The sequence below is a fragment of the Myxocyprinus asiaticus genome, chromosome 34 (assembly GCF_019703515.2).
Source record: "Myxocyprinus asiaticus isolate MX2 ecotype Aquarium Trade chromosome 34, UBuf_Myxa_2, whole genome shotgun sequence".
In the NCBI taxonomy this organism is placed as follows: domain Eukaryota; kingdom Metazoa; phylum Chordata; class Actinopteri; order Cypriniformes; family Catostomidae; genus Myxocyprinus; species Myxocyprinus asiaticus.
The window spans coordinates 5,629,556-5,650,415 of NC_059377.1; the positions used below are offsets into that span (position 1 = coordinate 5,629,556).

General features: G+C 36.5%; 1 protein-coding gene across 1 annotated transcript; it reads left to right on the forward strand.

Annotated features, from left to right (window-relative positions):
- The first annotated feature begins 2,117 nt into the window (after window positions 1-2,117).
- serinc2 (serine incorporator 2) lies at window positions 2,118-20,124 on the forward strand. Its single transcript, XM_051671940.1, has 10 exons — window positions 2,118-2,253; window positions 2,773-2,934; window positions 6,324-6,511; window positions 6,720-6,799; window positions 7,658-7,795; window positions 10,094-10,263; window positions 14,238-14,328; window positions 16,211-16,361; window positions 18,451-18,666; window positions 19,295-20,124. The coding sequence occupies exons 1-10, from the start codon at window positions 2,128-2,130 to the stop codon at window positions 19,431-19,433; spliced, it is 1,461 nt and encodes a 486-aa protein (XP_051527900.1). The 5' UTR covers window positions 2,118-2,127; the 3' UTR covers window positions 19,434-20,124.
- Window positions 20,125-20,860: the final 736 nt, after the last annotated feature.

The following is a 20,860-nucleotide window of genomic DNA, read 5'->3' on the forward strand; positions in this document are numbered from 1 at the left end:
TTGCTTAATACTGTACTTCAAATTTATTCTTTAATAATTTTTTATGAACATGCATTTACTTCATTTACATATTTGTATTTACTTCATAACCATGTTCTATGAATTGAGCATCAACAGTGTCACTTTTTTTCATTAACATTTTTGACAGAAAGTGCCATTTTTGAGAGAGGAGTACATGTTTACTGTATTTGATTCATTTCATTTTACCTCTTGCAGTAATCCTTCCTTATGGTTAATGTAACCTAGTTTAGATTTACAAAACTCAGAAATACAAAATTTATATTCAACTCAATTGTTATAAATAAGTGTTTTGAGTTATTGTGTGAAGCTTAACATGTGGAAGTTTCTTTGATAGACTGTAGTTCAGTTAAACAAATCTTTACGTGTTTACACGTGTGTCTGCAGCCATTTTGAGACACGTCCCGCCCAATGTTCAAGCGCATCTTTTGAACTTTTAATTGTTGCAAAGTTACATTGAGTTCAGTGTTTGCATTCCCTGTGCAGTTTGATCAGTTGAGAATCTGTGTTTAACACACCCAAACTGCCGATTTCTTATACAAACATATAATTTTTCCTTTTAAGCCAGTTGATAGTAGATGGACAGTCTGCTGTTATGTATATGAATTTAAGTAAGAATTGTTTCAATCTCTAAATAGATTCTCATACCAGCTATACTTAAGAGCTTATACTATATTTTTGACATTTCCTCCCTCACCGTGCCATATCCTTTCAGTGTAACAACTGAATGTGGAAATACAAAGACTGTGGTGTCGCCATATGCAAGAGATCCAAACTTCAGCAGCATTAAGGTTGGTCATTGATCAGAAGTTGTGATAAAACTAAAGGCTACAGCCTCTAGTGTCAGTCGCTAGTGTGCATCTTGAGGCCAGAGGAGTGAAGTTTACACACTACACAGCTATCACGAGTCAGCTGGCTCTCGTAACAGTCATTCTGGGGTAAATATAATAAATTTATATATAAATAAATAAAAATTTCCAACATTCTTTTGAATGTCCATGTACTAAAATAAAATATTTGATGCCATGAGTGTACCTTCATTTACTATTATTTTGAATGTCCATGGAAAATGAAACAATGTGATAACAATTTTACCTGGTCGCAAAAAGTAAGTAGTTAATTTACCTGATGAACTTTCACCTTTTGCTGACCCTTTATGCTTCGCAGAGCTAATGTGTGCTTCTAAATCACTTGCACATTTATTAGCAACTGACACATAAGTGCCAGATTTACATGTCATACATTCTGTTTCCCACGGATCTCGACCTGGATGAAAACATGGGAATTTTTTGTGCAAATCTTCTGTAAATTTGCACTTTCGTTTGCTGCTACTGTCAAGTAACTGTTTGATGCCGAACACAACAGCACTTCGCGCGTTCACGGAGAGATTGACAGGCAGGAATTTGGCCAATAGTTGCTGAAAGCCTCTTATAATCGACCAATTGGTGTGCGAGAAGGCGGGACTTACAAAGAGGGGTTAAAGCAATGCAAATATGCGCGCACACACAATGAAGTATTAGACCAGATGCACGTCATAATGCAAATTAAAGCCGAATCCCGGACATTTTCACAAATTTAGAAATCCCGGCCGGACAGGTCCGAAAAAGAGGACGTATGGCCACCCTAAATTAATTCATAATCACATTAGTGAGCAAAACTGTATGTGCCTGTGCTTTTGAGAACCAACTGGAGAAAACAAAATCAGGAAACTAATACAATGCATTGATTTGAACTCTGTTAGGTAGGATAAAGTCAGGTAAATCGCGCCATCTAGTGTTCGTCATTATAGCTAAACTATTTTCACAGGTTGCTTGCTTTGAAAGTTGCTTTGATGAGAACATAAAATGTAATGTAATTCTATAAATTGAGCTGTGGACGCATGTAAAAAGCCATGCACATCACCTGGAACGCGCTGCCTTAACGCTTAGTCTATCGCGATTAGTCTGTCCTGTCGCCTGATTGACCTATGAATTCAGCGATTAGTCTGTCCTTCCTGTGATTGGTTTACGAATTCAGCGATTAGTCTGTCTTTCCTCTGATTGGCCTATGAATTCAGCGATTAGTCTGTCCTTCCTGTGATTAGTCTTCCAGCCAATCATTGCACACTGAATGGGTTTCATTTCGTCAGAAACAAGAGTGATCAGGAAAGATTTACTTCCTTGTTTTGACTTTAGTTTTACTGTTTTCTTCGTCATCATGGGTGCGTGTATGGCCTTGTGCTCTCTGGCGAGCTGCGTAAGTCCAAAATATGTTTTGAAACAGAACTATTTTCTCTCTTTGTGTTGGTAAACGTCTTGTAAAGACAGTAATACATTTCCCCAACGTTTATAACTGAGTTTCTCATGGAGAAGTTTGAATTGGAGGGTGTTTCCTCGTTTTGTTTGCGTTGAGACTTTAGTTATGTACAAGCGTTTTCGTGAAAACACAAGGAAAAGGTTTGAAATGATGACTTTACTTGGTTTAATTCGTACAGTTATGCTTTGTTTGATTATTAATGTCGTATTTGTAAACAACGTACATCTACATTTGGAACTGATCACCTTTTTTAGTTTAACCATTTAACATGTTCCTGTTGATAATAATTATTGATCCATTATTAATTATTATTGAATTATTACTCATTTACATGTAGGAGAGTTAAGTGATGGTAAGTTGGTACTGCTGCTTCATGTCAGGTTGTTCCCTGTGTAGTGTAGGTAAATGTGTGTTTTTGCTGTGTTAGTATGTAAGTTAATGTATGTTCTCATCCTTCAGGCATCATGTCTGTGTGGCTCTGCTCCCTGTATTTTATCCGGATGCTGCCCGTCAACATTCAACTCCACGGTGACCCGTCTGGCCTTCTCCTTCCTCCTGCTGCTGGGCACAATAGTGTCCATCATAATGATTCTGCCTGGCATGGAGACACAGCTGAAAAAGGTATTTAAAGAGAGCTTGTTCTGATGGGGTGCAGGCTTTAATGCAGCCTGGATCATTTACTAACCCTGTTCCCCCCTCACAAGGAACCCTGGAAAATGATCAGGTAGGTATAAAACAAATGAAACTTTTAAGTGGAAATATTAGCTGAAAATTATTCAAATGCATTTTTAAAAACATATTTAGGGCATTTTATTTCTATAACATAATAAAAACCACATTAGACTCTTAAAAAATGTGTTGGTAACCAAGTAAAGAAAAAAAAATCCCTTCTAATAGAGTTCACACATCTTAAAGGCATAGTTCACCCAAAAATGAAAATTCTCTCATCTTTTGCCATCCCAGATGTGTATAACTTTCTTTCCTTTGCTGATCTCAAATGAAGATTTTTAGAAGAATATCTCAGCTGTGTAGGTCCATACAATGCAAGTGAATGGTGACCAGAACCATGAAGCTCCAAAATGCACATAAAGTAATCCATAAGATTCCAGTGGTTAAATCCATATCTTCAGAAGTGACATGATAGGTGTGGGTGAGAAACAGATTAATATTTAAGTCCTTTTTTACTATAAATTTTCATCAGCCCTCTTATTCACGAGAGGTCTTCTTTTGTTTTTGGCGATTTTCATTCTTCACACATATCGCCATCTACTGGGCTGTTGTGTAAATATGATTTATGTATTCTTTTCTTTTCCTTTATTCCTCACTTTTTTTTATTTTATTTTTTTTACGTCCCTGCCCAGTAGATGGCGATATGCACAAATAATGCGAATCACCTAAAAACAGAACAACAACAACTCTGTCCTTTTGTGAATGGCGTAGGAGGACTTATGAATTTGGAACTTTTATGCTGCCTTTATGTGCTTTTTGGAGCTTCAAAGTCTTGGTCACCATTCACTTGCATTGAATGGACCTATAGAACTGAGATATTCTTCTAAAAATCTTTGTTTGTGTTCAGCAGAAGAAAGAAAGTCATACACATCTAGGATGGAATGAGGGTGAGTAAATGATGAGAGAATTTTCATTTTTGGGTGAACTATTCTTTTTAATCATTATTTTCTACAGACGTTTTTTTACCTTCTTTTTTAGGTATCTTTTATAGGTTCACATATTCGAATTTTTAAATCATAAATATTTTGGGGGTTTTAACATTTCACAATTGACAACCTGGGCCCGTATACACAAAGATTTTTATCTTACCACTAGGAGTTCTCCAAAGAGTTCCTAGCTAGGAGTTTTTGCTTAAAACCTATTCACAAAACTGCTAAGAGAATCTTTTACAAGGAAATCTTAAGATAAGAGTAAGGCGGAGTTGACATTGTTGCTATGGATGACGTCACCTTTTATGAGCACCTACAGTGATTGGTATACAGGGAACCGCTATTTGTCAGTGAAGATAAACAATGATATAAATATACAGTATGTAATATATTGCTACATTCAGTATATACTGTGTGTGTGTGTGTGTGTGTGTGTGTATATATACATATATATATATGTATGAGAGAGATTTTTTTTTTTTTTTTTGGGTTGTTGAAAATTTCTTCATCCTTGATCCAAAACACCGGGTAGCCCCGTGATGGCCATGAATGCCCCTTTTTTTTTCTCTGCAGCGAACGCACATCCACAGGAAAAAATATGCTATGAATTGTCATACGATGTGCTGTCTGGAGAGTGCATTTATAGTTTGATAGATTAATATGCTGACGGATGACAGAAATTCCCTATTCATCTGCGCTACACAGTTTTATTTTGATGTGGCCAGGGAGCGCAGAGTTGTCAGCCTTTATCTCTGATGTAATTTGGTTGTTGCAGTTTGTGCATCTGTCCCAGGAGATTAGCAGTTACAGAAATACTCAGACCAGCCCATCTGGCACTAACAATCATCCATACGATTTTCTAATCAGCCAGTCGTGTGGCAGCAGTGCAGTGCATAAAATGATGTAGATACAGGTCAGGAGCTTCAGTTAATGTTCACATCAACCATAAGATGGAGGAAAAAAGTGATCTCAGTGATTTGGACCGTAGCATGATTGTTGGTGACAGATGGACCAGTATTTCTGAAACTGCGGATCTCCTGGGATTTTCACACACAACAGTCTCTAGAGTTTACTCAGAATGGTGCCAAAAACAAAAAACATTCAGTGAGTGGCAGTTCTGTGGATGGAAACACCTTGATGATGAGAGAGGTCAACAGAGAATGGACAGACTGGTTTGAACTGACAAAGTCTACGGTAACTCAGATAACCACTCTGTACAATTGTGGTGAGAAGAATATCATCTCTGAATGCTATTCTGAGATGTGGGTTGGAGCTGTTTTGGCATCACGAGGGTCCTACACAATATTAGGCAGGTGGTTTTAATGTTGTGGCTGATTGGTGATACTATTCAGTAAAACATTAAGATTGCAATTTATTCATGAACATATACAGTGTACACTTCAATTATGGACAGTGGTTTGACAGGTTTGAAAAGAGTTTTCTTAATTTAAAATTACCATGTAATCTCAACACAGACACTTTGTGTAGAAAGAACCTTGTTGAATTGGGTAAACCCAACAAAATTAGACGTGTCAATGTAACTCAAATAAATCTCTTTTATTTCTTTATGTACTTATAGTGAAAGTGAATGTTAGCATGCTAAATACATGCTGGTTGGAAGCACAACAGAGTGTAGTTTAGTAACTATACTACATGGTTAGCACAGTATTTGCTCAACGAAGCGAGCAATCAGTTTCATGTGTAACATCTACCTGTATTCATCATTTGCTCAAGCTACACTCTTTGCCATAATTGTAACCCCGAAATTACAAAATAACAGAAACTCTTCTAAATATCAATACAACAAAATATTAAACACTAACAAGTATCCCCCTTTATATGCATCTGGCACAAAAACACATAAAATAGCACTTAAGTTTAACATTTACTCTCCCTATCGAGTCCCATGCAAACGGAAGTCCCCTGTCCAGTTTCATCAATGCAACATTAACACCACACAAATGATAATAATGTAATCCCAACTCAAATGGATTAAGTAAACTTACATTTTGCAAATGTAAATGGATAGAACGCAGTGAAATCAAGTTGTGACAAAATGTTCTAGAATTGTGTTGCTTTAGTTCATTTTAATTAAGTAATTTGAACAAGCAGCAAAAATCTTTTTTGAGTGTATATACAGTATGGATAAGATATATGTTATATTAAAATGTTGCATTACAGATGATACAAAGAAAGCAGAAAATAAATGACTACAGAGCATTTTTTGGCCCCCAAATGTTAAATATTTTGGGGCATTTTTGTGACTTTTACATTTTTACCCAGCATTCAGTGTGATGATTGAAATATAATAGGCCCCTGTGTTTACTGACTATTTTGTGAATTTCTGAACAGATTCCTGGTTTCTGTGAAGGAGGTTCGTCTATTCCTGGCATCGAGGGGAAGGTGAACTGTGAGATCATTGTTGGGTATAAATCGGTCTACAGGATGTGTTTTGCCATGGCCTGTTTCTTCTTCCTGTTCTCCATCATAATGATCCGTGTGAGGAGCAGCAGAGATCCACGAGCTGCAATTCAAAACGGGTGTGTGTGTGGGGGTGTGGGGGGGGGGCTTTCTACTAAGTTCATGTAAAGGAGACTCTTGCATAAGTTGGTCTCATAGAGTCTCACCCTCTGCTGGTGGAATGTAGAAGTTTTTTATACATGTGGAGAATCTGTTCACACAATAGGTTTACTTTGTCCGGGAACCCTTATGTGATGACTCATGCTATTGTGACTGTGTGTTTTTCAGTTTCTGGTTCTTCAAGTTCTTGATACTAGTCGCTCTTACTGTGGGAGCTTTCTTCATTCCAGATGGAACATTCAATTCAGGTACACTACTTCAGCTACACATGAAAACAAGAAGGAATATTAACTCCCCATTCATTTTGTTTCTATAGGGATTTCATAAAATCCTTCCTAAAAGAGTTGTAAGCCATGAACCAAACCAACCAGCTCTTGAGGTGAATCACAACATTACAAACTTTGATTTAAAGGAAAAAAAAGTATTTGAAAATCGGACAAAAAACAAAGGTACAATGCTGTGTACTTAACGTCTTTAATAAGGGAATGAACTACAATCCCAAAAATTATGGAATATATGAAACTATTAATTTTAAGTTGTTGATTCTATCTAAATAAAGAATATTTTTAATTTCATTCTAAAATATTTTGCCATTTACAAATATACAAGTGGTTTGAGAGTGTAGGGAGACCCACTCGTTCACAGTGTATCATGGGAGTGGGTGGTCACTGCAGAGCTTGTTACGTCTGTAGTGAATACAGTTCTATACAGTTTTTTTCTAGTGATGTGCACCTCTAAAACAATTAATTGGCAGAGTGCAATCTCTATAAAAAATTGTCAAAAAATCTTATCTGTTCAGTTATCACGAATGACTGGAAAAGTCAAGGAAATTGGATCAAAAGGAGTGAGAATCCTGATATACATGCACATAACTTAATGGAACTTCTTAAGTATGCCTGACATCAACTTGTAATGACACAGATTACGCACATGCAAATTTCATTTAATAACAATGAGTGTTCTGCTTAAACATTCCGCTGATCTTTTTGCATGCAGTGGGAAGTGATTAACTAAAGATTTACTACCTTTAACACCAGGTACATGTGCGTGGCCACTTTCAACATTTGATACTTTTCTAAGCTTGGTCAAAATGTTGTCCATTGCAGTGTGGTACTACTTCGGTGTGGTTGGGTCTTTCATCTTCATCCTGATTCAGCTCATTCTGCTGGTGGACTTCGCTCACACCTGGAACCAGAAGTGGGTGGAGAATGCAGAGAACGGGAACAGTAAATGTTGGTATGCAGGTACGTTCAGCAACATTGCACCATCACTGTATAACTAACTTTTAAAACTGACAGAGGTAAGCACTGATGGCATCAGAAGTATGATAGTCATTTGGAAAATCCTGACTGATTCTAAAGATTGTTATACAATGTCCTAACTAGGTGTGATGCAATAAAGCAACAAGAAATAATGATCTGAGTTTATGTCCTAACCAGCCACAACCATGACAGGACATTTTGTTGACGGCTTGGTTTTCATTTTTGTCTCTACTCTGTATATGAAATATGATCTAATTGGCTGCAATTGTGTTGTCACGTTGCATTTTCACTTTCAGCATGGATAGACAAATTACATGGCGCTCTAGAATATTCCCCCCCCCCTTTTTTTTTTTTTTTTTTGCTGAAGGTTTTAGGGACTTGTGAAAAATGTTACATAATGAGGATGTCTTCAAAAATAATGCCATAAATAGTTTTCATTTATCAATTAACATCATACAAAGTAAAAAAAAATTAGGGGAAAAAAAATGTGTATACAGTTGTGCTCAAAAGTTTGCATACCCTTGGAGAATTGGTATTATATGTACCATTTTTAAAGAAAACATGAGTGAGCAGGCAAAACACATTTTTTTTTATTTCTTATGGGTTTCATATTCAACTGTAGGTTATAATAGAATGGCACAATCATAAAACAAAACATGGCAACAAAGAAAAAAATGAAATGACCCCTGTTCAAATGTCTGCATACCCTTAGTTCTTAATATTGTGTATTGCCCCCTTTAGCATCAATGACAGCGTGCAGTCTTTTGTAATAGTTGTTTATAAGGCCCCAAATTCTTGCAGGTGGTATAGCTGTCCATTCGTCTTGGCAAAATGCCTCCAGGTCATGCAAAGTCTTTGGTCGTCTTGCATGAACCGCACGTTTGAGATCTCCCTAGAGTGGCTCGATGATATTAAGGTCAGGAGACTGTGATGGCCACTCCAGAACCTTCACTTTTTTCTGCTGTAACCACTGGAGGGTCAACTTGGCCTTGTGCTTAGGGTCACTGTCGTGCTGGAATGTCCAAGTGCGTCCCATGGGCAGCTTTCGTGCAGAAGAATGCAAATTGTCTGCCAGTATTTTCTGATAACATGCTGCATTCATCTTGCCATCAATTTTCACAAGATTCCCCGTGCCTTTAGAGCTCACCCCCCCCCACTCCCCCCCCCGCCCCCCCAAAACATCAGTGAGCCACCATAGGTAGCACTATAGGCCTTGTTGACCCCTCTCCAAACATAACGTTTATGGTTGTGACCATAAAGCTCTATTTTGGTCTCGTCACTCTAAATTACATTGTGCCAGAAGCTGTGAGGCGTGTCAAGATGTTGTCGGGCATATTGTAACAGGGCTTTTTTGTGGCATTGGTGCAGTAAAGGCTTCTTTCTGGCAACTCGACCATACAGCTCAAGTATCGTCATATTGTGCTCCTTGAAACAACCACACCGTCTTTTTCCAGAGCAGCCTGTATTTCTCCTGAGGTTACCTGTGGGTTTTTCTTTGTATCCCGAACAATTCTTCTGGCAGTTGTGGCTGAAATCTTTCTTGGTCTACCTGACCTTGGCTTGGTATCAAGAGATCCCTGAATTTTCCACTTCTTAAGTAATTGAACAGTACTGACTGGCATTTTTAAGGCTTTAAATATCTTTTTACATCCTTTTCCATCTTTATAAAGTTCCATTACCTTGTTATGCAGGTCTTTTGACAGTTCTTTTCTGCTCCCCATGGCTCAGTATCTAGCCTGCTCAGTGCATCCAGGTGAGAGCTAACAAAATCATTGACTATTTATACACAGACACTAATTGCAATTTAAAAAGCCACAGGTGTGGGAAATTAACCTTTAATTGCCATTTAAACCTGTGTGTGTCACCTTGTGTGTCTGTAACAAGGCCAAACATTCAAGGGTATGTAAACTTTTGATCAGGGCCATTTGGGTGATTTCTGTTATCATTATGATTTAAAAAGGAGCCAAACAACTATGTGATAATAAATGGCTTCATGTGATCACTATCCTTAAATAAAAGACAGTTTTTTTTCTTTTGCATGATCAGTCATATTTTCAAAATCAATGCCAAAATTTCACAATTTCTGCCAGGGTAAGCAAACTTTTGAGCACAGCTGTGTAAATATATATAGATAGATAAATATATATTTCGGAGAATGTGTCTAGATTATTGCTTTGTGTGAGACATTCATTCTCATTACGTTTTTCAATATCAGACAATAGTTTGTAACGCTCTTTGAATGCTTTCTCTTGAATATTGACGTGTGTGTTTTGTCCACAGCCCTGCTCTCTTTCACGTTTGTGCACTATGTCTGTGCCTTTGCTGCTGTGGTTTTGTTCTACATATTTTACACACAGCCAGATGACTGCACTGAGCACAAGGTCTTCATCAGTCTCAACCTCATCTTCTGCATCATCATCTCAGTGGTGGCCATTCTCCCCAAAGTGCAGGTCATTCCTACACTCATTTGCTCTGCACTCACTCTAGCTTTTCTATCTCTCTCTTTATCACTCTCAAAGAGTGCTTCTATATGTATAACAAAATGCTAATAACTAGGCATAGACAGAATCTGCAGACATTTTCTCTGCTGATTTTGGGGTAAATATGTGGAATTCTGCGGGAGGGATTTAAACATGGTAAAAATGTGTCAAGTGCTGGAGATGTGTAGGACTTCCTGAATGACAGCCATTCAAATTCTGCTGAACTTTCTGATTCTCCAAGCCTGCTGATACCTATGATAAACAGCATGGGTTACACTTTATTTTACAGTGTCCTTGTTACAGTGCAATTACACAAGTAAGTACCGAGTTATATTAATTAACAACATGTACTTACTATAGGGTTAGGGTTTGGTTTAGGGTTAGCTGCTTGTAATTATGCATCATTTACTGTCAATACAAAGTCATAGTTACTGTAGTCAATACATGTAATATAACAAGGACATTAAAATAAAGTGTCACCAAAACCTATTTTAAGGGTTTATATGCAAATCATTAAACCGACAAAACAAGAAAACCATTTATAAATCTGGGTTTATCATGTCATGATTATAAATATCTGCATGACATCAGACATGTGTACATTGAATATGCTGCACGGTACACTCTAACAAGTTAGCAGAACTCGAAGGATTTGAGGCAATCAGTTATATATATTTTTGTTCAAGTTAATAAACCATGTTTTAGTTAGTAGAACTTTCAGATATTGATTTTGTACTACACATGCATGTTAGCGCTCTTAACTTGAAATATGAAGTAAGCTAACTTATTCATTTTGATGGCACTTAACTTTAAATGTAACTATTTGGCATAATTAGAAATAGTCTCTGCAACTACACTACCATTGTAACATTGGTAGCATAGATTGAAATGCTTCTGGACATCTTTAAGTTCATTTGGACAATTCAGGTTCCTGTAAATTTAAAGTGACAAGTTAATTAAATTTGAAACAATTCAGGTAAGTTAAATGGTGTCAGTTTTGTGAACTCAAAAGAAAGAAAAAATTCTAAATACTCATCAAGGTAAATGAATGATGAATTAATTTGTATGATTTTATTATTCCCTACTCAATACAATGAATTATTTTGAGCATTAGGATTTACAGTGTGGCAGAATGCCAATAAAGGTGTTTTCATGCCATCCAAATTTGGGTAAGAGGAAAAATTTAATTCTATTAGATTGGTTTTGCTTAAACTGTTGATGACCTTTCTCTGACAATATAACACAGTTTAATGCATTTACATGACTTTACACATTCTGTCTTATTAAGCAGAGTCTGTGTTAGTTTTAAGTTTTGCCTAGCATACATAGAAATTGAATTATGGAAAGCAAAACACATTTAATGCTTGGTACACAATGATGGAAGGACCTTAAAAATAGGGATGAGAATTCTGGTTCCGATTCCTCTTATCAGTTTCAATTCTTTAACAGTTCCATTAACGATTCTTACTTTTGAGGAAGAAATATTTGGGAATAAGAAATTAAATTTTTGTTGCATTTACTCCCTCAGCAGTCTGTTGCTAAACGATGAGATCATTTCAAATTTCAAAGATATAACAAATCAGAAACCACTCCACAGATTTCATATTAAAAAACTATAGTTTTGGCAAGTCATTGAGGACATCTACTTTGTACATGACACGAGTCATTTTTCCACAATTGTTTACAGACAGATTGTTTCACTTTTAATTGACTGTTTCACAATTCCAGTGGGTCAGAAGTTTACATATACTAAGTTAACTGTGCCTTTAAGCAGCTTGGAAGATTCCAGAAAATGATGTCAAGCCTTTAGACAGTTAGCCAATTAGCTTCTGATAGGAGGTGTACCTGTGAATGTATTTTAAGACCTACCTTCTAACTCAGTGCCTCTTTGCTTGACATCATGGGAAAATCAAAAGAAATCAGCCATGACCTCAGAAAAAAAAATTGTGGACCTCTGTACAAACAATAGTACACAAGTATAAACACCATGGGACCACACAGCCATCATACCGCTCAGGAAGGAGACGCATTCTGTGTCATAGTTTGGCGCGAAAAGTGCAAATCAATCCCAGAACAACAGCAAAGGACCTTGTGTAGGTGCTGGAGGAAACAGGTAGACAAGTATCTATATCGACATAACCTGAAAGGCTATTCAGCAAGGAAGAAGCCACTGCTCCAAAACCGCCTTAAAAAAGCCAGACTACAGTTTAAGTGCACATGAGGACAAAGATCTTACTTTTTGGAGAAATGTCCCCTGGTCTGATGAAACAAAAATTGAACTTTTTGGCCATAATGACCATTGCTATGTTTGGAGGAAAAATGGTGAGGCTTGCAAGCTGAAGAACATCATCCCAACCGTGAAGCATGGGGGTGGCAGCATCATGTTGTGGGGGTGCTTTGCTGCAGGAGGGACTGGTGCACTTCACAAAATAGATGGCAACATGATGAAGGAAATTTATGTGGATATATTTAAGTAACATCAAGACATCAGCCATGAAGTTAAAGCTTGGTTGCAAATGGGTCTTCCAAATGGACAATGACCCCAAGCATACCTCCAGAGCTGTGGCAAAATGGCTTAAGGTATTGGAGTGGCCATCACAAAGCCCTGACCTCAGTCCGATAGAAAATTTGTGGGCAGAACTGAAGAAGCGTGTGCGAGCAAGGAGGCCTACAAACCTGACTCAGTTACACCAGTTTTGTCTGGAGGAATGGGCCAAAATCCCAAGTTAAACAGTTTAAAGGCAATGCTACCAAATACTAAGTGTATGTAAACTTCTGACCCACTGAGAATGTGATGAAAGAAATAAAAGCTGAAATAAATCATTCTCTCTATTATTATTCTGACATTTCACATTCTTAAAATAAAGTAGTGATCCTAACTGACCTAAGACAGGTAATGTTTTCTACGATTAAATGTCAGGAATTGTGAAAAACTGAGTTTAAATGTATTTGGCTAAAGTGTATGTAAACTTCTGACTTCAACTGTATATACTGTATATAAATTCCACTGATTGCACAAACTCATAATGTGTAGGCCAATCTTTAAAGCTGCACTGTGTAACTTTGTGCTCTCTAGTGACATCTGTGGTTGAAACTTAAAATTGCAAGCAATTTTCGGAAGAACACTTTAAGAGAGTCGTGTTTCGACACTGCTTTTCTGGTGGATGAACCTCATGATTTGAGCTTTGCCTGTGTGTGATCATAACTGAGAGCTATTCATAGCCGTAGTCATAACGTGCTATTTTCATGTTGATATTATGTTATACGATTAAACATTTAAAACTGAAATATTACTTGCTTTGATGAAGATAAACAACACTCTTATTTACATATTTTGAATGAATGAATTTGACACGTTTCACATTTACGCATTTTTACACATTTCTGACACTACACTCGAAGCGCTTTTACATAGAGAAGTCTCAGGAGCCTTAAGTACAACGCTACATAATACGGTAACGCTTCTTAGTTAATTTCAAGCAGGATATGACGGATAGCAGATTCACTAAAAAGAACTGGCTCATCATCATTTGTTTGGGAATCAGCTGTGTGTTTCACGCTGTAGATTCAGTAGATGGGAAGCTGTACTGCTGATTAACACAGCAGGAAACACTGAGCGCATTTACATGCACGTTCTTACACCGATTATGCTTAAGTCGACAACACATGTGGTCATGTAAATGCAATAAACCGTGTTCCTTTATCAGGCCATAAACAGCTTATGAATAACCCAATCGACACGTACATTTCTGCCGATTTCGCGTGCCATGTAAACACCTTACCAGGTGTTCTTACTGGTTCAGCCAATGTGTGCATGTGTTAAGTGGAAAAAATGGAACCGCTTCCAAATAAGAAAGGATTCTTCATCTGCTGTTACATCTTCTAATTTGAGGGATGTCTGTTTTCTTGCTGGTTTCATTTCTTTGTGTATATGTTGGTTACAGGAAGCTCAGCCAAGCTCTGGTCTGCTGCAGGCGTCTCTCATCTCTCTCTACACTATGTATCTCACATGGTCTGCTATGAGTAACAACCCTAGTAAGTCTCAAACAAACAACCAGATCACATGTGCATGGCAACATTAAACATAATGAGCCTCATTCATTAAACTTGTGGAGTCAATTGGGAGTAATTTGTGTTCAAAATGGACCTTCTCTAAAATGTTCCTCCGGATTTACAAACGCTGCGTACACCCCAGATTTGTTAGATAAACGTGTGTATGTTATTGAATTGCAAACATTTGTAAATAGGGTGCACATACAAAATCATTTACAATTTTAACATAATCCACGCCCATGAAAATGACATATAAGGAAGGCATCAGACTCGCTAGTTAATGCGAATTGGAAGCTTTTAAAATCAATGCTGAACAGTAATAAAAGGGTTTTTTAAGTGAAGTGCAAACCAATCTTAAAATATTGATTTAGCAAACACACTGGTGTGTCCAGTCTTAAAGAAAGTTTGAGGAACTTAGTTCGTTGCATGTTCTTGCTGTCATCTGAGGTTCTTTTGTGAATGAAAGAGGTCAAGAAAAATGATTCCACATGAAGCTTGAGTGTAAAAATGTACCAGTTCAGGAGGTCCACCTCCATTAATTTGAGCACATTGTCAGCATCATTGGTGAAACTTCTCAGATAACTCATGATAGTAACAGTAGTATACATCCTTTGCAACTAGAAGAATCATAAGAGAAATGAATATAATGCCTGAAGAAGGTCCTTGACCGTAACACTGTAAGCTAATAAATATTGGCAAGCTACAACAGTGTGTGGGGCTTTTTCAGTTTTTTCCATTGTATTGTGTACGCACCTAAGAATAGCATGTTTATTTATACAGCATTAACATAAACCATGTGTTATCAACTGAAAGCGATTATATGGATGCCTATACAAATTGAAACCTAAATTATAGACCTTAAATTCAATGAAGAAATGGTCAAACCAGTCATGTTAGAGGGCATTCATTTTTTTGAGAAAATCAAACACAAACTGCATCTTCCCATGAGCTTTTTGCCCCATGCCAAGCATGTCTGCTGGAAAAAACAATATTCCATTTGTGAAGCTGAGTTGGGAACAAACTATACTTTGAATAAATAAATGCAAGCATCAAAGAAACATTTTTATTTGTTATAATAAAATAAAAAAAAATAAAAAATAATTTTTTTTTATTAAGATTGATTTCACTCATTCAGTTATTAGTTCACTCATTTTTTTCATTTCATTTAACTTATCAAAATGTAGTCATGGTAGTTTGCCATAAAAAGTCTTGATGTCTTGCACTTGATTTACACAAGGTCAGGAGAAGGTATACATTTTGTTCATACCAAATAACATTTTGAAAATCCAAAAATTTTCATGAATAAAAGAATTTATGTCAGAACGGCTTTACGAATGATTTACACAAAATCTTTCTACTCGTGTTTCATGAATGAGGCCCAATGGACCTTATTCACAGTAGCACCGTCTTTAATTTTCAATAGGTTGTACAGTTGTTTAAAGTGTTTTTGGATTGTTATGCTAATGAAACACACACAAAAATCTTTTCACAAAAAAGTAATTTCAGTTGACAAAAACATTCCAGAAAACACTCCAGTTATTGAAAATTAGATGTGATCTAGGAGCTTTATAACTGTATAATTATAATTGCCATTGAAAAGACCCTAAGTCTATCCATCACAGCCTAATATATTGTTTGTTAACCATATATTTTATGCAATACCTTAGTTGATGGTCTGGAAATAATTTATATGTAATGAATGATTGTTTCAAACTACTGTCACCAAAACTATTTAGGTGAAGGTCAGAGGTCACAAACTATGTGCTTGATAAAATTGTCATTAAAGCAGGAAAATAGGCATTGGAAAGTATATGTACTATTTTTATGCTCATAAATAAAATGATACCTCTCTCTTTGCACACAGATCGTAAATGTAACCCCAGTCTGTTGAGTCTGGTCAACAGTGGGCCGACCGCCCCCACTCCCACTAGTGCCCCCGGTATCCATACTCAGTGGTGGGACGCCCAGAGCATTGTGGGGTTGGTTATCTTCCTCCTGTGCACTCTGTATGCCAGGTGAGCTGTTTCCATCATCATCATTACGGACATGTCACAGACAGAGAAACATTTAATGTAATTACTTGCACAAATACAAATGAAATATTCCCTTAAACTCAGTGGGCAGAGTCAGGAGTATGAAAAAAGTCCCTAGATACACAAAAAGTCATATGTGGTAACATTTGAAAGCTTATAATCTGCACTTTTAACAGAACTCCAATGTTACATCCCTGATGTCCAGAACAAAATATGCAGTCCAGCAGAAAAAGTGTGATAAACAAATTAAGGACACCTAGATAAGCTTGTAGTCCATTTAGATGCCAAGATATTTGATAAAACAGTGGGGAAGATAATGGGATCCCAAAATAGTGTCTGTGGATGAGCGCATGGCGAGTGCTCAGCTGCGTTACAAGGGCCACCTACATTTCAGAACTGTATATTGTGATGGTAGAGGAAATTAGATTTTTCCTAGTACTTGCTGCAATCTAGTGGACTGAACTAACACTTTTTGCAGAGACAGAGCAAACAGAGCCTGAAAAACAGGTTTTCAAAGAAAATGTTTTATTATCATCATATGATTGTAAACATTTACAATTGTATGTACTGTTATGTAAAATTAGAATTTTTTTTTTGCAATTAGTCCACTTTGTGTGTAAGATGAGCTTTTAAATTTGGGTGTGAAAAATTGCAGGCAAAAGTATACAGCAGAGCTTAAGGGGTTAAAACCTTACACTCTGGTGCATTTTTGGGCTGCTGCACGCAATTGTTCACACTCAAATTTAAAAGCTTACCATTCACACATACTGTGGACTAATTGCAAAAAATTTGTCTTATTTTTCAGAAAACCTCCCAAATAAAATAAAAAAAGACTCCAATTATTCATAAATAATATTGTATCTGTTTATAATCTTATGATAAACAGTTTTGTTGTTGTTGTTGTTGTTGTTCTAACTTTGTAAACATTTAATTCTGTTCACTCTACCTTACTTTGAAAAATCTAATTTCATTCCACTAGGTGGCAGCAAGCACTAGAAAATATTTTTTCTCTATCACATTCTGTCACAATAAACAGATCTGAAATATAGGTGGCGCTCTAATGCGTTTTATCCCTCACAGATGTGCTTGTCCATAGACATTCAGTCTAATTTTCAGTTCAAGCACCACCCTCATAGTTTCATTAAATATCTCAGCCTCTGAGTGGACTAGAAGCTCAATCTAGATGTCATTAGAAAGCTGAGGTCCTCCCCTTTGGGATGATATATAACATTTTATCACCAATAAAAAAAAAACATATATATTTTTCTGATGATTTGTTTACATGCTTTTCCTTCTGGGTGGCATATTTTGTTCTGGACATTTAAGATATAACATTGGATTATTCAGCCAACCAAGCTCACAGACAAGTAAAAAATGGCAAAAAATGTTTAAAACTCCTTAAGGTAAAAGTAGATATAAAGGTTTTAGCTATTTGTGGCTTACAGCAGCGGTTATTGGAGCATAAACGAGATGTCTGTTTTTGATTACTTACAGAAATCGTATTTCACTTTGTGATTCTTTTGAAAGTCTTTCGAACTGTGGTATTAGTTCAACAAAATGATCTGTATAGTCACATTCCTAAATGTCACATTTCAATAAATGAATTACAACAATACATAGTAACAAATGGCAACATTTACCCTCATACATTTTAATAATTTGAGTATTTTGAACTGATTTATTTAAACAGTTTGAAAGATTCTTATTTCCAACTTTTGCAACTGGGGTTTAAATCAGAGACGTTTTAAAAATATCTGTCTTGGTGCCCTTAAACTCAGGAGACTAGTCTCCTGGACTAGTCACATGGTTTTTAAAAAAACATAATGGCCATATTAAAAAACACGACAAAAATCAAGATATTCACACTGTCGTTTAAGTCTATATTTTTATTTTATATAACAAAATAATATTGAATAAGAAAATATCTTTAGATTATATTATAAAGTAAATATTTACTTTAGCTCAGCCCAAATGTTAAATTTATTAATTCAGATTAAGCAAATTATAGATTTTTTTTTAACCATCTGAAAAAACTAAGGATTTTTTCCCCTTTTTGCTTCCCTCTTTGTAGTATCCGCTCCTCTAACAATAGTCAGGTGAATAAGCTCATGCAGACAGAGGAAGTTCAGGGTCTGGCTGCTGACACCAGCGACGGTTTCTCTGAGGATGGTGTGAGACGAGCGGTGGATAATGAAGAGGATGGAGTGACATACAGCTACTCGTTCTTCCATTTCTCTCTCTTCCTTGCCTCTCTCTACATCATGATGACCCTGACCAACTGGTTCCAGTAAGTGTCTAGCTGAGTATCCAAATAGAGCGCAAGAGTGACCACACAAACAGACCAGCTCTGTGATAAATCACAAAATTACACTCAGTTTATTTGTGGCAAAAAAACTTTTATTTGAAAATCAAAAAAGGTCACTTGTATTCCCATATAAAGCTATGCAAGTGTCATAATCGAATCCAAAACGACAGTACAATAAAAATATTTTATATTATTTCAAGTATATTTCATTGGCAACAGTGACTTCTGATAGCATTATGGATAGTGTTGTTTTTCATGGGAAGTTTGGCATTATATCGGTGTTATATGTATTAAACTAGCCAGTAGGGCTGCACAATTGACAAAAATCAAAACTGTTGATTATGTCCCTTGCGATTGATGTCAATGACTACAATTTACATTAAAATACTCAATTTGTGTGAAGCATCTTCATAAAATATTCTTTATCTCGGTTATTAGTAAATAACCCTAATTAGTTACAATTAGTTAGATGTGGCAGTTGGGATCTTGATTATTTATTTGATAAATTGTGCAGCCTTAATGACTAGTAAAATGTATATTTGGTTTGTTTTTAAATTTCACCATGAACAATGAATATTACTTTGCCTTTCTTCTATTTTGTCCCTCTCAGACCTGAAACTGACTACGCTGCCATGAAAACTAGTATGCCATCAGTCTGGGTGAAGATCTGCTCAAGCTGGATTGGACTAGGGCTGTACCTCTGGACTCTTGTGGCTCCACTTATCCTATCTGACCGAGACTTCAGCTAAACATCCATGAGTGGCCTCCATGAGTGGCCTTATACTGAATGAAGCAACCAAAGTTTCAGTCATACACAGACCTTATTCATAAAGTACATTACAGAGGTTATTTTTATTCTTTGAGATGCTCTGAGATGTTGAACTATGCACACTTCAGCCTTCACAAGACACTTTTCATATATTTTTCATTTTGTTACATAATCTTAAACTCTGAGCTGACATCACTGAATCTACAAGCAATTCACCTCAGCAAGCCTTTAATATACAATGTAATGAGCTAGACAATTGTTTATATTTAGGAAACTTTGTGTAATTCTTTCTTTTTTAAATCCTTTGGTATTCCCTGGGAATTGATTTGTATACTTAAATACTTTAATGTGCTGACGTCATACACATGTTAAGTTAATGTCAGTTTCTGGATATTTTATGGGCTTTAAATACTGCCTCGGGTCCAGTTTTGTTACAAATTGCACTATGATTGATCAAATCAATATTGATTGTTCAATGGAAATGAATGAAAATTGCCTTATATGTATCGTCGGTATCTTTATTTAGATAAAGATAGAACTGTATAGATTTACAGTTTTGAAGCTTTATTTTATTTGCTTTACTACAACACTCTGTTAGGATCAGAAAATTATAATCTTTTCTATTTGTACTTTTAATCATTCTTATAAAAATTATTAAACATTTTAAACAAGTTTTGTGGCTTTGTTTTACGTATTTATTCACTGTTGCTTCAAACTTAGCTCGCTAAAGGGACTAATGGACTATTTACTCTAGTTGAAAGTCTCGTTCACTTTTTATTATTGTAGATTATACTGTCCTTGTCTGAGGATAGGTGTCATATTCACAGGTGCTTTCTAAAGCAAGCATCACTATTACTATTACTGTTGCTCATAATTGGGGGGGGGGGGGTGATGATGATGATTCAGTTTTCAGAGTGTCAAGCGCCCCCTGCAGCAATAAAACTCTCGGGACCCAGTTAGTGGCTGACAACATGTGCAATTGCAGTCTGTATTTCTGTTACCCACTAGAGGTCTCCAACCCGGCCCCGATGGGTTTCGGCCTGGGTATGGATCAGTTTTTCAAGTAGGACTTCGAGTTCGGGTCGGCCTTGGGTTTGTAATGAATGAAAAAATAAACAGGCCTACCGAACTTGTTTCGCGCACGCGCTCTAACTCGCAAATGGACGAGTTAGGGACCGTTCACACCAAACTTTGTGCGCGTCATTGTTTTCCTATGTAATGCTGGATGAATGTCTTTGACTGTTGAGGGGACTGTTGCATTGTTTCATATTATTCCAGACTGTTCTGCACCAAGCAAAGTGCATAAATGGTAAGTCAATGACTTTTTTCCGTTCTGCTCTGGTGTACTGAGAGGCTGCCGTGCCTTGTTAAAACTGTTTATGTTTACTGTTTCAGTGCTGTTACGAA